Source organism: Colobus angolensis, unplaced genomic scaffold (genome assembly GCF_000951035.1).
Source record: "Colobus angolensis palliatus isolate OR3802 unplaced genomic scaffold, Cang.pa_1.0 Scaffold196, whole genome shotgun sequence".
Classification (NCBI taxonomy): Eukaryota; Metazoa; Chordata; class Mammalia; order Primates; family Cercopithecidae; genus Colobus; species Colobus angolensis.
In genome coordinates, this window is record NW_012115110.1 from 7,902,396 (window position 1) to 7,919,635 (window position 17,240).

The 17,240-nt window shown below is 38.1% G+C and overlaps 1 protein-coding gene across 3 annotated transcripts in view; it reads left to right on the forward strand.

The window, feature by feature from the left end:
- Positions 1 to 17,240, forward strand: part of MARCH6 (membrane-associated ring finger (C3HC4) 6, E3 ubiquitin protein ligase) — an 82,111-nt gene that overhangs the window by 21,474 nt on the left and 43,397 nt on the right. Inside the window, exons 2-8 of one of the 3 annotated variants that reach the window (XM_011940976.1) lie at positions 1,179 to 1,275; positions 2,137 to 2,210; positions 4,821 to 4,964; positions 10,004 to 10,076; positions 13,359 to 13,527; positions 14,568 to 14,757; positions 17,112 to 17,173. In XM_011940976.1, the coding sequence (XP_011796366.1) occupies positions 1,179 to 1,275; positions 2,137 to 2,210; positions 4,821 to 4,964; positions 10,004 to 10,076; positions 13,359 to 13,527; positions 14,568 to 14,757; positions 17,112 to 17,173 (809 nt within the window). The remainder of the gene's footprint in view (positions 1 to 1,178; positions 1,276 to 2,136; positions 2,211 to 4,820; positions 4,965 to 10,003; positions 10,077 to 13,358; positions 13,528 to 14,567; positions 14,758 to 17,111; positions 17,174 to 17,240) is intronic. The other 2 variants (XM_011940977.1, XM_011940978.1) reach the window with 2 other exon arrangements.

Below are 17,240 nucleotides of genomic sequence, written 5' to 3' on the forward strand. Positions count from 1 at the left end.
TGCCCATTCTCCCTGGATAGACCACTAGGGATTGGCTCTTGGCCCTGACGCATAGCTGAGAACGGTCTAAAATAAAAGTTATAACCAGGGTTCCCTAAGTGGACCCAGGTAGGAGCTTTAGAGCGAGAGTGCGAAGGATCAGTAGTGGTTCCTCCACCGTCATGCTGCTTCGGGGCCACTCCAGGCAGGAGGACAGGCAGATGTGCCCCTAGAGCCTTGTAATGCTGGGCATGAGGGGTGGGCTGCGGTCCAAGGACCCCTTAGCGCTGGACTCCTGTCTCTTCTGCTTAAGGTGGCTTCCGGCTCATCTCTCTGTGGCCTGGTGCCTTTGTGGCTTTGGGGTATCCCCTCCCCCAACCAGTCCTTAAAGTGTGTGTGTGTCTACCTCACACTCTTGTGGGGTGGGGCGACATGAAAAGCATGTCTTCTAACTGCTGTTACTGTGGTGAGTCCTCAGATGTGTTTTGTGGAGTTTAGGCTGTTAGGACTTTAAACCATTAAATTGTTAAGACTGGAGGCCAGGCGCCGTGGCTCACGCCTGTAATCCCAGCACTTTGGGAAGCCGAGGCGGGTGGATCATGAGGTCAGGAGATCGAGACCATCCTGGCTAACAGGACGAAACCCCATCTCTACTAAAAAATACAAAAAATTAGCCAGGTGCGGTCGTGAGCGCCTATAATCCCAGCTACTTGGAGGCAGGAGAATGGCATGAACCCGGGAGGCGAAGCTTGCACTGAGCTCCGTTGCACTCCATTGAGATCGTGCCATTGCACTCCAGTCTGGGTGACAGAGCAAGACTCCGTCTCAAAAAAAAAAAAAAGACTGGAGTTTAAAACTGTTAGGATACCAATGGTGACCTGATTTTACATATTTCTATTATTTGTTGTGGAGAGTGCAGTTTTAAATAAAATCATCTGTTCCTGTTATTTTCAACTTTGGTTCATTTAAAAGCTGTCATACAAAGGAACAACTTTTAATACATTATTTAGGAAGTTTTTTCGTTTTAGATACACACTTGAATCGCAACTTTATCACAACTTTCAGTTCTCCATGCTATTAATGTTTTGTCAAGTGATAGATTCTTGCTTTAATGTCCAATATTTTGGTTTATGCTTGTCTCTTGTTTTTTTAAAAAAGTTATAAGCAAAGGAAATTCAATTTTCCTTTTTCATTGACAGACATATGTAGAGTGTGTCGGTCGGAAGGAACACCCGAGAAACCGCTTTATCATCCTTGTGTATGTACTGGCAGTATTAAGTTTATCCATCAAGAATGGTAAGTCATGCTTTTAGAAAGTTGTGTAAGTCTGAGCTTCAGTTTTGTCATGTATGTACAGTAACAAGGATCATTTCAATGTACTTTCTCTGTAATTATTTTTAAAATTTTATTGTATTGTCCCGAGCACAGGAAACTAAGAAAGCCCTTTTATTGTAAAATTTCAAAAATTTGGAAAAGAAATTATCCATTAATTCTTAATACCATAGCTGTTATTTTGGTGTATCCCCTTCCAGGTACACGTGATTACCCATTGTTTATTTCTACCATGGAGAGCTTATTTTGTTCTCCAAAAGTGTTGCGATTTTCTAGTTTTGCTTGGCATAATAGTAGCTTACATTTATGAATAACTTTTTGCCAAGAACTATTCTTAGTGTTTTGTACCTCTTAACTCACTCAATTCTTATAAGAAAACTGTGATGAGGTAGAGTGTTATTATTATGCAGATGAGGAAACTGAAGCATAGGAAGGTTAGATAACTTGTCCTAGGCCACATAGCCAGCCAGTTAGTGGCAGAACCAGAATGCAGACCTAGCTACCAGGTACCAGTATTATCAGACCAGGATTAAAACTGATGTTGATGCTTGGAGATTCTTTCATATTCATTTTGCTTTGAGGAAATTACAGTTTTGATTAATTGAACCTTTTTTAATGGTAGAAAAATGTGTTGTTTTTATGTCTAGCTGTTGTAGTTTTTTATTTTTAGAAGGCAGTTACAAAAAGTTAAGAGTATTCTAAATTTGAAAATTTTGAAACTAAAAGCTCTGTGATATGTACATTTTTAATAAAAACAATGTTTTCAACAAAATGTAGGTTTCTTTGTTGTAAATACTGTACTTATGAATCTGTTTATAATTACAGCTTAGTTCAGTGGCTGAAACACAGTCGAAAAGAATACTGTGAATTATGCAAGCACAGATTTGCTTTTACACCAAGTAAGTTGTTTAGACCTTTTCACTGCATTTGTTTGGTTATCACTCGTGGCATAAAGGTGTTTAGATCAGTTGACGGAGGAGGGGGGAAAAAGGTGTTTAAGTACTTTAAAGCAACTATTTTCAGCTTGATTGTCTTTGAGAGTAATAGGAAGTATTGATATTTAGGAAAATATTTTTAAAAACTGCTCTCTTTTATCACACACATATGTTTGAGATTTAATTTGTGGGGTTTTTTTTTTTTGTCTTTAAACATTTTTTTACTTTTAATTATAGAAAAGTTCGAACACATGCAAAAATCTAACAAGTCCACGTGTACGCATCACTTAGTTTCAACTCATAGCCAGTCTTGTTTTACACATGCTCTTGTTCCCTGCCTCTTTATCCTTTTATTTTTTCTCCATTATTTAAAAAATAATTCTACCATTTATAATTTCATCTGTACATATTTCAGTATGTATCTCTAAAAGGTAAGGGTTCTTTTTCAAAAACGTAACTATGATACCATTATTCACCTAGAAAAATTAATGATGCCTTGATTTCATCAGATACTACTCTTCAAATTTGGACTATATTTTGAGTTAAAGTTGTGTAGGTTAGAATAATAGCCATAAAACTTAAAAAAAAAAAATAGAGTTGAGGGTGTCTCACTGTATTGCCCAGGTTGGTCTTGAACTCCTGGCCTCAAGCAGTTCTCCTGCCACAGCCTCCCAAAGTGTTGGGATTACAGGCTTGAGCCACATTGCCTGGCCAAACAAAGTTTTAAATTACCGTTTTTTTCATGAGACTAACTTTTAAGGTCAGTATTTCATAAGCCTTTATAAAATATTTTGCAACCTTTAAGGTTTTAACTATAATTCCTGTGCCTATTAACACTAAATATGCTTCATCTTAAATAAGTAGAGGACTGTGCTGGCAGATTATTAAGTATTTGAAGCATAATTTTTCATTTTGGGATCCCCTACATTGCCTTCCCTTACAAAGGATTTTTGTGTTTTAGTTGTGTGTGTGTGGTTTCTTTTAAAGCATCTTGAGCTTCTCAATATAAATGCTGTAAATTAGTGTTTTACTTTGTTTTTATTTGATGAGTATAAATGATTAAAGTTATTACACTTTCACTTTTGGAGCTGTATATTCATCTAAAAAAGTCAATTCTGTTATTTTGTAGTCATTAATTTTCTGTAGTACATAAAAGCTGTACAGCTTGTCAAGGTTCATAGGAAACTAAGACTAAAAAGTATCTTCATGAAATTCAGTTGATAGGAAATACGTGGCCTTTTACTTTGAGGCCAAAAGAAGCTTTTTTTGTACGTTTTAATTTTCATTTGATAGTTATATTCTCTATTTGTTTTATGTTTTCCAAAAAACCTCTATTATTACTGATTTTAATGACTTGCTCTTGTATGCCAGATATCCTATTGAAGTCTATGATCTGTGGGCATGTGTTATTAAAAGTTGCTATTTATGGCCAGGCGCTGTGGCTCACGCCTGTAATTCCAGCACTTTGAAAGGCTGAGGCAGGCAGATCACCTGAGGTCAGGAGTTTGAGGCTAGACTGGCCAACGTGGTGGAAACCCTGTCTCTACTAAACATACGAAAATCAGCCAGGCGTGGTGGCAAGCACCTGTAATCTCAGCTACTTGGGAGCCTGAGGCAGGAGAATCACTTGAACCTGGGAGGCAGAGTTTGCAGTGAGCCGAGATTACGCCACCACACTCCAGCCTGGGCAACAGAGTGAGTCTCTGTCTCAGAAAAAAAAAATTGCTGTTTGTTAATTGTTTATTTCTCAATGTTTATGGGTGTGAACCGTTTTGTGATAGTGCTCTTAAAAATTTTAGATCATTGCTTTTAAACCCTGATATATCATAATTTCTTGTTTTGGCCTTACTGGAGAAAGAAGTGTTTGTTTTTCCTTTATGTTCTTTCCGAGCTACCTGTGGTAGAGCTTTTTAATAATAAGCAGTGGTTTTTTTATTGGAGCCATTTTAAAAGGGAATCCTAAAATGTGGCAGAACCTTTCTTTTTCTGAATGTGTTGAGCCACATTTCGCAGAGTAGTGGGAAGATCTGAATTTATCATTTGAAATTTTAAGTATTATGCTAACATTGGGAAAGTGGCTAACAAATGTCAGTGGGATGTTTGCTCCCACGTGAAATGATCTGCCGCAGACTGTTGTGCTTTTTGAGTGCTATTTAATGCTTATATTTGGGGAAGTGTTGATGGCGTGTTTTCGGTTTCATCTTTTGCTCCTGTTTGCTTTAGTATATCTCTTATAGTTTGGGAAACCAGATGATTATATTGGTTGAATGTTAAAATACGTGTAAATGGGCCTTGTATGAAGTTTATGGCTATTTGCAAGGGATGTGAACATCTGTTGAACTTTTTTTCCTGCTCAGAGGCCTTTGTTGATTTCCACGGTTCACACGTGATTTGCCTCATAAATGACTTCTTGGGTAAATGTGATATTGTAACTATTTGTTTTATTTCTTTTAATAAGAAAAAAATTAAGCACAAGTCAAATATTGAAAGGTTAATTAATGTCTATTTTATATTTATGAATTAAGCTATTTTCAAATCTTCATGAAATTTTAAGTACTTTTTTTCTGCTTATAGTTTATTCTCCAGATATGCCTTCACGGCTTCCAATTCAAGACATATTTGCTGGACTGGTTACAAGTATTGGTACTGCAATACGATATTGGTTTCATTATACACTTGTGGCCTTTGCATGGTTGGGAGTTGTTCCTCTTACAGCATGTGAGTATTCATGCCTCTTATTGGAGTTATTTAAACATTGCATAACTACTTGATATTATAAAGCAATATTGCATCATATTATTATTTGATGTTTAGTTATTTGATGTCAGAATGTCACGTGTTAGGAAAGCCTTATTTAGAAGATGTTCATCTGAACTAAGAATGAGTTTAACAGGTCAGTTTCTTGAATGAATATGGGAAAGAACACAGCATACAGAACGGCTAACCATGAAAGTTCATGAAAGCATTGAAAAAATCAAATCATAACTGGATTTGAAGTATACTAGAGCTTTCAAGGACAGCAAAAGACGGCCAGGCATGGTGGCTCATGCCTGTAATCTCAGCACTTTGGGAGGCTGAGGTAGGCAGATCACGAGGTCAGGAGTTTGAGACTAGCCTGGCCAACATGGAGGCTGAGGCAGGAGAATTGCTTGAACCCAGGAGGCGGAGGTTGCAGTGAACTGAGATTGCACCACTGCACTCCAGCTTGGGCAACAGAGCAAGACTCTGTCTCGGGGAAAAAAAAAAAAAAAGACTGCAAAAAATGAATTCTTTTGGGATTCCTCAACCCTCCTTTAAAAAAATACTCACATGGCCGGGTATGGTTGCTCATGCCTGTAATCCCAGCAGTTTGGGAGGCCAAGGTGGGAGGATCACTTGAGGTCAGGAGTTCGAGTCCAGCCTGACCAACATGGTGAAACCCCGGCTCTACTAAAAATACAAAAATTAGCCGGGTGTGGTGGTGTGCGCCTGTAATCCCAGCTACTCGGGAGGCTAAGACAGGAGAATCACTTGAACCCGGGAGGCAGAAGTTTCAGTGAGCTGAGATCACGCTACTGCACTTCAGCTTGGGCAACAGAGTGAGATGTCGCCTCAATAAAATACAAATAAAATTAAAGTAAAATTAAAAAATACTCATACATGTAATGGTCCTAAATGGGAGGCTTATCTTTCAGATATAGGAGGCTCTTTGGGAGGTTGATATGCTAATCAGCCCCCCAGTCAATCCAAAGAATCCTCTTGGATTCTTTTTGTTCTTATAGACATGGAGAGAAGTATGTAGTATATGGGTGGCGGAGTATGTAGATAAGATTCATTAAACAAAAGTTTAAATTAGCATAATTAATATCTTCATGTCTCCTTAAAATATGGTAAAATAATGTTGATTACCTATGGAAATGAAAATCTTGGAAGATACACCAACTAGCAGAATATAAGTACTGTTGAAGAGTGAGTTAGCTAGAAAATTGTATGAAGGAATTCTCCCAGGATGAAACTCAGAGGGACAAAGTAGTTATGAGAAATAAATACAGAGAAATGGAGGCTAGTCTAGTTGTTTCAGTATCTGTCTAGTAAGTAGTTCCCCAAGGTAAAAGAGACAGTGGAGATGAGGAAAGACTTGGTGTCCTTTAGATTGAAAGAGAAAGCTGACCATGGTAAAGGAAAAGTCTCATGAACCTAGACATATTCTCAAGTTTTCCAGAGCTGGGTAATGTGGCGATGGTGATAGAGGTATAGAGATTGTGTGCTTCCAGATTATCCTACAAAGTAAAGAAAATCAGAGTGGCGTCAGACTTAAAATTAGCAATGTTGAATGCTAGAAGACAGTGGAAACTCAAAATTTCATGTTTTTGAACCTAAAATTCCCTTCCTGCAAATTACTCTCAGATGGAAGGACAAACTACAGATGTTTCAATAGATGTGAGAGATTGGAAAATTTACCACCTTAAACCTTTTTGAAAAAACTGAGGATATACTCTACTAAATGAGCAAGGAATCAAAGAGAGAAAGATGTGAGATTCAAAGAAGTGTTTCATATAGCTAAGTCTTGATTGTTAATCTACAATAATTAATAGTTTTTGGGTAACAGCCTGGAACTGAAATTCCAGATGATCTTAACGTGGGAGAAATTGTGACAGGAAGATAGAAATTCAAGCTTTTAAAGTTGCTTATCTCATTTGTGGGTAGATTATAGATGTTCTAGATGTAGGTAGAAAAATAGAGCATAACTGTGCATAAAAAATGTAGACTAGACTCACAACTACCCAGAACTAGACTCACAACTACATTGTTTTATTATTAATGACAAAAGTGCCACCACAGATCAGTGGAAAAAAGGTGGTTTTTTCGGTAAATGATATTGCAACAACCAGATGGCCATACAGAAAAAAATGAATCATATCATTACCTCAACCTAACCCAGAAATTAATTTGAGATAAAAGCCTGAATATGTAAGTTAAAAAGAAACTTCTAAAGTAAAATATAGGAGAATAAGCATAAAAGAAAATATTAGTAAGTTGAATATAATTAAAGTTAAGAACTTTTGTTCATCCTTAGACACTTTTAAGAATAAAAGGCAATTTAATTCTGGCACTCAAAAAAAAAAAAAAAAATTGAAAGGCAAGCCAAGCCATCATGGAATGAGAGAAGATATTTGCAGTACACATATCCAACAAAGGACTTGTATCTAGAGTATATAAATCAATAACAAAAGGGCAAACACATCTCAGTTAAGTAGTGGACAGAAGGTCTGAACAGGTATTTCTGGAAAAATAGCTAAATATACTAAGCTCTCCATATCTGCGGGTTCTGCAATGCTGACTGTGGAATTTAAGCATCTGTTTATTATTGAGGAGATTCCTGGAACCCATTCCCCGTGGATACCAAGAGACGACAGTAGCCAATAAACACATGAAAAAGTGCTCAGCATCATTAGAGAAATGCACAAGGAGGATGACTAAAAATAAAAAGAGTAGACAGTGCCAAATGTTGCTTAGGATGCAGAGCATCTAGAACACGTGTACAGTGATCGAGGAGGAGTGCATATGTTATAACCACTTTGGAAAACTGTTTGGCAGTATCTGCTGATGCTAAATATTGTATACAAATGCCTTATGATCTAGCAGTTCCATTCTTGGGAATATAACTAACAGAACAAGAAGTTTCTGTTCACTAAAGGACATATGTGTAAGAACGACCACAGCACTTTTATTAATAGTACTTAAAAATTGAAATCAGTCAAATGCCTATTAATAGTAGAATGGATACATTGTGGTTTATTCGTGCAATGGAATACTACATAGCACTATTGTGACATGGATTAACATGGATGAATTTTGCTTCTTTGACGGAAAACAAGCCAGGCACAAAATTGTGTGATTGCATGTGTGTGAAATTTTAAAACAGGTTAAATTCATCTATAGTGATAGAGATCTGAATAGTGGTTACCTTTTGCAGGGGCTTTTGCCTCCAAAGAAGCTTGAGGGAGCCTTCTGGGGAGCTGGAAGGGTTGAACATCTTGATTTGGGTGGTGATTACCCGAGACATATATATTTTAAGAATTCATCCATCTGTACACTTAAGATTTATGTAAAATGTAGTTTAATAAAGACATAACAAAACTCAAAGGCAACAGCTAGAAGACTAGAAAAAGGATGAGTAGGAAACAGCAAATAAAATTTGGAAATTTCAAACAAAGGCAGGAAAGGAAGGGAAAGCGGAGGAAGGAAGTAGGGAAATAAATACGTCTGTAATCATCAGAGATTAGATTTCTCTGTTACAAGAGAGAGCTGCATAGATGTGTAGGTATAAAACTTGCACTACTACAAGAGATAAATACAAAGCAGCACAGGTTAATGCTAAAGAGATACAAAAATAGTTTTGTTAGCAAATGGCTAACAAAAAGAGCAATATTAATCAGCCAGATATCATTCAAATGCACTAAATGGGACAAAGCATTATATTTCCTATCAATAAAAGGCATAATCCACTAAGAAAATAGAATTAAAAAACTTTTATACACCAGAAAACTGGGCTTTGAAATACATAAAACAGTCACAGTCATAGTGGAAGATTTACATGCCTCTCTGAAATCAGTAGATGAAATAGGCAAAAGTAAGGACTTACAAGATTTAACAGTTATTAATCACAAGCTTGATTTCTGTTCTGACTTGTTTATATACGGATAGCACAATTTAAATTACATCACACGATACATATTCTGTAACTTGTCTCTTTAGCTTAGCATCGTATCCTGGCGGTCTTTCCATGTAAGTGAGTGTTCTGCTGTCTTTTTTTTTTTTTTTTTAACGGTGCACAGCACTCTGTAGTAAGAAGGCCTATTGCATATGAATTCATTTACCTATCTAAACATTTGGTTTGTCAGTTTTACATTGTTACAAGCATACTTGCGTGAGTATTTTATAAACACATGTAAGTAATTTTTATTACAGAAATTCTTTTCCTACCTTTCCATTTTGACTTGGTTTTGAAAACAGCCGTTGAAGTCACTGAAAATCTGAACTGAAGTCTCTGATACAAGGCTATATAGGGAATGCTTAAGCTAATACGCAAATACTGGTTTGAAAGAAAGCCTCAGGTTTTTATTCTTGTGCCCCATTTTCAAATCTGTGGTCTGTTATCTCATTCTGTCTAGAATTCTGCCTTCCTGACTAAAAGACTTTCTGCCTTGATAGCAGTACATTCACCCAAAGTTTGTCTTTCTCTAAATGGCCAGAATTTAGAGTAATATATTCTGTATTTTAGAGAACCTCTGAATCTATGCTTTTAAAATATTGATTGTCAGGTTGCCATTTATGGCATTGCAGTACACACTGTACTGAAAAATTCTCTTAATTTCAAAGACTTAATACTTCCAAAACTGAAACATTTTATTGTCATGAGCAGACTTAATGAATTTTGGAATTCTAGAATTTAAAAAATTCTTTATAATTTTGGAGATCTTTACTTTAGATTTTGCTTTTCAAATATCTAAGCTCATTCAATTGAAAAATAAAAAGTAAACCTAGAGAGAATCTAAGCACTAAACATGATTGTGTAACATTTACTCTTCATTGTCACTTTATTTGTGCTTGACCATGTTTTTAAAAATTTAATATTTTGAGACTTAGGCTTGTGAAGACTAAATGTTTATTTCAGTGGCATTTGTGGTGTTCCACTTTACTTCTGCTTTCTTGAGCAGCTATATGAGTTCATGATGCGAGTTGTGACTGTATGCCATCATGCTCTTTTTCGGTAGGCCGCATCTACAAGTGCTTGTTTACTGGCTCTGTGAGCTCACTACTGACACTGCCATTAGATATGCTGTCGACGTGAGTATTGAACCTGTGTGATGAATGTTGCATGATGTAGATGATGCTTGCTTTTTTCCTTGCATGTTTGTTTTTATTATAATTTGTACATTCTTCTGTTTTGAGAAAAAATAATTTATGTCTATTACACTAACAGTTTTAGCTGCAGTAGAAGTAGCTGATAAATGTAAATGACATTTCTTTTAAAACATACCTGTTTCATGGGACTGTTTTGTAATGATGGGGTGACTTTTCTTTCTTTTTTTTTTTTTTTGAGATGGAGTCTTGTTCTGTTGTCCAGGCTGGAGTGCAGTGTTGCTATCTTGGCTCACTGCAACCTCTGCCTCCTGGGTTCAAGTGATTCTCCTGCCTCAGCCTCCCTGGTAGCTGGGATTACAGGCGCCCGCCACCATGCCTGGCTAATTTTTGTATTTTTAGTAGAGACAGGGTTTCACCATGTTGGCCACACTGGTCTCAAACTCCTGACCTCAGGTGATCCACCCGCTTCAGGCTCCCAAAATGCGTGGATTACAGGCATGAGCCACCGCGCACAGCTGGGATGACTTTCTAAATAATTGGCTGTCATGCAGTTTGAGATATATGTTACTGTCTTATGTTCATAAGAGTTTTTTTTTTTTTTTTTTTAATGGAGCCTGACTCTGTTACCTATGGTAGGGTGCAGTGGTGTGATCTCTGCTCACTGCAACTTCTGCCTCCTGGGTTCACATGATTCTCCTGCTTCAGCCTCCTGAGTAGCTGGGATTACAGGTGTGTGGCCCCAAGCCAGGCTAATTTTTTTTTTTATTTTTAGTAAAGAGGGGGTTTCACCATGATAGCCAGGCTCATCTCAAACTCCTAACCTCAAGTAATCTGCCCACCTCAGCGTCTCAAAGTGCTGAGATTACAGGCATGAGTCACTGTGCTTGGCCAAGAGTTCATTTTAATATGTTTTTAACATACACATTTGAACTCAGATTTATTTTTTAAATGTTTTCCATGATTATTAGAATATAAATGCTAAAAACTTGCCTGTAGTTACTTTACTATATCTTGACATTAAGCATTGTTGCTTACCTTATATTAGCAGGCTTCTTTTTTCCTCTGACCTGATTGGCTTGAGGGTCACCTGAATTGCTTTCAGTAGAGTACTCATTGACTACAGAGGACCACTGGAAGCCTAGTGGGGCTAGTCAAACTAAATTACAAACATGGCTTGGTTTTATAGTCCTAAGCTGCCTTTTACAGTTTGAAAAATTGAGCCAGTTTTTCTGATAGCAGTTGTGGCCAAACTACTTTTTTTTCTGAGTAATATTTTGTACTCTATAGAATTTTTTTTTTCTGTGAAATTTTACTTTAAATTTCCTTGATGTCTTATCAGTTTCTATATATTCTGTAGCTCAGTAATTGAGATCATCTCTAGGTGCACTGTATCAGTTATCTATTGCTGCAAAACAAACTGTCCCAAACCTTAGTGGTTTAAAACAACTACCATTTTATTTGCTTATAATTCTGGGGTCAGCAGTTTGGGCTGCGCTCAGCTGAACTTTTCAACTATTGGGCTTGCTTAGGTCACTCAGCTGTTTTACTGGGACATAATGATCTAAGATGGTTTATCTGAGATGCCTTGGTTCTCCTCCTTATGGCTCTTATCTTCTAGAAGGCTAGTGGGGCTTCTTTACATGGTAGTCTCAGGGCAGCATTCTAAAAGGGCAAGAGAGGAGGCTTGCAAGCCCTCCTCTGGGCTCTGGAACTTAGGCAGCATCACCTCTCTCCAGGATTCACAAAACCAGCCCAGATTAAAGGAATAAGGGAAGAGGACTAGTTTGTCACCAAATGTTTAAAATCTGTAACAAACAGTTAGCATTATTGCTGATGGCAAGGAACATGTAAAGGGGATATTTTGGTCCCAACCTTTCAGATTGTAATAGCCTGGAGAGTTCCTTAGTAAGGTGGTAGTTAGGATTCCTCTTTTGATTCAGGACATATTGCAGACTATATTTTCTAGGGGCCATGCCAGTTTAATTTAAGTTTGGAGCTGCTGGGTCAAGGTCTACCAGATTGACCCTTCTCAGGTTTTCTATGGAGGAAAAAAGTGATTCCATTAAAATAATGGATTTTCCAGTGGCTAAGAGTTCAGAGGTGTTTGAGTTATCTGAATAATTCTGAAATCATAAACATGGACTAGGGAAGGAAAGATAAGCCTCGTAAGAGAGGAAAAGGACAAAATGGTCCTTGGTATCACAATATTTGATGCATTTTCTTGTATGATTACTAAAGGAACCATATTTCGCCTTTCTGGATTTGTTGAGAAATGAATACACTTTTGGTATATTTGCAGTTAGCATCAAAACTTGATTTGCTTTCTGAATGAAAAACTTCTTTTTTTTTTTTTGAGATGGAGTCTCACTCTGTACCCATGCTGGAGTGTGGTGGCTCAATCTCGGCTCACTGCAACCCCCACCTCCTGGGTTCAAGCCATTCTCCTGCTTCAGCCTCCCGAGTAGCTGGAATTATAGGTGCACACCATCATGCCTGGCTAATTTTTGTATTTTTAGTACAGATGGGGTTTCACCATGTTGGCCAGGCTGGTCTCAAACTCCTGACCTCAAGTGATCCTCCTGCCTTGGCCTCCCAAAGTGCTGGGATTACAGGCATGAGCTACCATGCCTGGCCAAGTGACAAACTTCTATAAAATTTATAATAGACCTCTTTGTCTTACATATGGCATCCTGAATATCTCTCAACCTTCATTTCTTTGTGTTGTCATTAGACTTGTCTGAAGGAGCTTCTCCTCTTTTCTGATTTGATGATTCTATTAATTTGTATGAGTTCAGGTGTCAGCTAATCACATTTTTAAACGTGTGTAAAATAAGGATACAGAAATTCTTAGAGTTGGACAGAGTTTTTAACCTTTGGTAAATTACATAAGTTTAATGCATGGCCTTTGTCAAGTATTAGACTGCTTTTGTCTTTTTTGCTTTCTGCCTTTCTGTTTCTAGGCCATTTTCAAAAGATAGGCTATGGATAGGTAATTTCCATGTAGTTTTGATGGTATTTTTGATGCCTAAATAAGATATATAATACAAGTATATAAATATGTATAGGTTCTCTTATAAATAGAATTTCACCATAATCACAAATAGTTCTTTTGGAGAAACTTGAGATTTTCATCCAAAAAATTATGATTTATTTTTCTGGCTGTTTTTTTTCTGAGACTTAGTGTAAAAGAAAAAATTTTACCTTTATTTTCCTAATTTTAAGTGTTCTTTGGAGTAATTTTATGTCCTTTTTTTTTTTTAATAGGGAAAATTTGTTGGCAGATTGTTTGCAGGGTTGTTTTGTGGTGACATGCACACTGTGTGCATTCATCAGCCTGGTGTGGTTGAGAGAGCAGATAGTCCATGGGGGAGCACCAATTTGGTTGGAGCATGCTGCCCCACCCTTCAATGCTGCAGGGCATCACCAAAATGAGGTAACTCCCCTTCCCCAAAATTGATTTTACTTAGGGTAGGTCATGAGAATTACTGTCTCTCTCTAAGACTCAAATTCTTGACTTCCATGTCCCTCATAAATGTTCTTTTGTTATTACAAAGGAGGGCAGTGGAAAGGTTTGGGTGAAGATGAAGAGAGATGTGAAAAATCAAGAAAGTGTTGTTATAACTTTGCCTCTTAATTTTCTAGCTAGAGTAGGAACAGCGTTAAGGGGTATACTAAAGTCCGTGTGCACAATTTTACCCACTGAGCAGAAATTTGAAAACATTTCCTCAAGTGTTTGATAACACAATTAAGTTGCATATATGTATATATGTATGTGCATTTTTAAAAAAATGTATTTTCATCCCTGGTGCTTGTCAATAAAGACAAAGGCTGTCCTATAAGGAGCACTACAGAATGATGTTTTTAAGAGAGTCAGGTTTGTTAACCATTTTCTATAATGGTTTGTGGACTGTTAATCAGCTAAATTATACTGAACAAATATGTACACTATGAAGTGAGGTTATGTTCCTATATACTAAAATTGATCCCACATCGGATACATTTAAAAAAGATGTCTTTGAAAGGTTTTCTTTTTAAAAAGAGTTTGGTAGAGTTTATATTTGTTTTCTAGTTTTTTATTTGTTTTTTTTTTGAGATTGGGTGTTGTTCTGTCACTCAGGCTGGCGTGCAGTGGCATGATCCCACCTAACTGCAGCTTTACAACCTCCGGGCTCAAGAGATCCTCCTACCTCAGCCTCCTGAGTAGCTGGGACTACAGGCACAAACCACCATGCCTGGCTAACTTCTTAATTTTATGTAGAGACAGGGTCTTGCTGTGCTGGCCAGGCTGGTCTTGAACTCTTGGGCTCAAGTAGTCTGCCTGCCTCCGCCTCCCAAAGTGCTAGGATTATAGGCATGAGCCACTACACCTGGCCTAGTTTGTTTGTTTGTTTGTTTTAGCAAGAATAATGTGATTTGGAAACAGAGCAAAACAGACAAGTGGGTCTAAATTTCTGGGCTTTTCTGTGATTTTAGGCTCCAGCAGGAGGAAATGGTGCAGAAAATGTTGCTGCTGATCAGCCTGCTAACCCACCAGCTGAGAATGCAGTGGTGGGGGAAAACCCTGATGCCCAGGATGACCAGGCAGAAGAGGAGGAGGAGGACAATGAGGAGGAAGATGACGCTGGTGTGGAAGATGCGGCAGATGCTAATAACGGAGCCCAGGGTAATGGCTGCTTGTGTGTCCTCAGTCTTCAGCACTACAAATCTGTTCTCAGCTTGCATTGAGGAAAAGGGCTGTCGTTTTCAAATTTTAATGTTGTGAAGTTCTATTTCTAACTTATTTTTACTTTATTTTGGCAAACTGGTATTTATGTATGTACATATATATAAATATGTTTTTTTCTATGAAACAGCATGTTTTATGTTTTAAAATCCTTTTTACACAGGGACTTTTTTTATAGGATAGATAGGAAGAAATTATTTTTTAAGTTGGATTAGGTACTACTTTTTTTTAAAATAAAGAACTTTGGTACAGATTTACCACATTCATTTGCTTCTCTCTCCATGTCCGTTGAGTCAGTGCAATTTTTAAAATTGAAAAAGAATCTTGAAGTGTATACTGCAGACAAGGTGCCATCCAAATAAATCAATGTCTCATTTTCTAGCAGTGTAAACTCTAACAAATAAGATCCAAGACAGGATGTGGGTAGATCACCTGAGGTCGTCAGGAGTTTGAGACCAGCTTGGCCAACATGGTGAAACCCCATCTCTACTAAAAATACAAAAATTAGCTGGGCGTGGTGGCACATGCCTGTAATCCCAGCTACTTGGGAGGCTGAGACAGGAGAATCACTTGAACCCAGGAGGCAGAGGTTGCATGTAGCTGAGATCATGTCACTGCACTCCAGCCTGGGTGACAGAGCAAGATTCCATCTCAAAAAAGAAAAAAGATCCAAGACAGCGTCTGCCAGTCAGCTGTCGGTCACTCACTTCCCCTCCTCCCTCCCACCACAGTTTTTCTGTCAAGCTCTGCACTGTCTCTAGGTCTACTTGGCATGCCTGATACTTGATTGTCTCTTTGTGTCAGGCACTCTGTTAGACACTGAGCATGTAACTGTGACCAAAACATTAGACTGCTGCATTCCTGGAGTTTCTGGTTTAGTGAAAAAGTAGGAAAGACATGTGATAAGTGTTGTGCAGGTTGCTCTGAGGATGCCGTTGGGGAGAGACCTATTTAATTAATTTACTTTTTTTTTGAGACAAGGTTTTTGCCCTGTCACCTGGGCTGGAGTACAGTGGCAGGAACACAGCTCACTGCAGCCTTGACCTTTTGGGCTCAAGTGATCCTCCCACCTGAACTCCCCAAGTAGCTGGGACCACAGGTGTGTACCACCATGCCCAGCTAATTTTGTTTTTGTTTTTGTTTTCCTTGGTAAAGATGGGTTCTCCCTGTTGTCCTGGCTGGTCTTGAACTCCTGGGCACAAGTGATCCTCCTGCCTCAGCCTCCCAAAGTGCTAAGATTACAGGCATGAGCCATTTTGCCCAGCCGAGACCTATGTTAAATAAGGTTTCCCAGGTAGCTCAGAGTACCTGGTATGTGAGCTGAGACCTCTGAAAGATGATGAAAAGTGGCTTGTGTATTGGTAACAGGGAGCCTTTGCAGGGAGAGGTCAGAGGCTCTGAGAATACAGCTTGCTGCTACCTTTGGGTCTGGCTATTATTTCTCTCTCTTCATCTAATACAGTAGCTCCTAACTATTCTTTCTCCTTCCATTCTTGCTCCACATAATTCATATTACTCTGCTGCCTTTAAATCTTTTAGTAGTTTTCCCATTACTAAAGAATAAAATCCAGACTCCACATTCCTCTTGTATGATCTGATTTCTGTCTTTCTACTACCCATATCATTACTCAGAATGTCCTAGTCCCCTGGTTTCCTTTTCTCAAATCTGCCAGATTCTTTCCTGGCTTAGAGCTATTGAATTCCTCTCTTTCACATAACCCTGTTTATTTCCTTTCTAGCATTTATCTCAATCTAGGATTACATTCCTTTATATGTAGTATTTATTTATATGTATGTTTTTATTCTTTTTTTTTTTTTTTTTTTTTTTTTTTTTGAGACGGAGTCTCGCTCTGTCGCCCAGGCTAGAGTGCAGTGGCCAGATCTCAGCTCACTGCAAGCTCCGCCTCCCGGGTTTACGCCATTCTCCTGCCTCAGCTTCCGGAGTGGCTGGGACTACAGGCTCCTGCCACCTCGCCCAGCTAGTTTTTTGTATTTTTTTAGTAGAGACGGGGTTTCACCGGGTTAGCCAGGATGGTCTCGATCTCCTGACCTCGTGATCCACCCGCCTCGGCCTCCCAAAGTGCTGGGATTACAGGCTTGAGCCACCGCGCCCGGCCTGTTTTTATTCTTATTTGTTCCCTGACAAGCAAATACTCGGTATGGAAATGTGGCTTAGCTTCTCAACAACAGCTTACAAAGTACTAAGTTTTACTATTTTTAGTGTATTTTTTTATTATTTATTATTTTTAATTCAGATTCCATCAGTAATCTTTAAATTGCAATTATATTTTCAGATGACATGAATTGGAATGCTTTAGAATGGGACCGAGCTGCTGAAGAGCTTACATGGGAAAGAGTAAGACCTTTTTCTGTCAAGTATCCTGGTGTTTTAATCCTAAAATATATTTTAAACTTTGTTATAT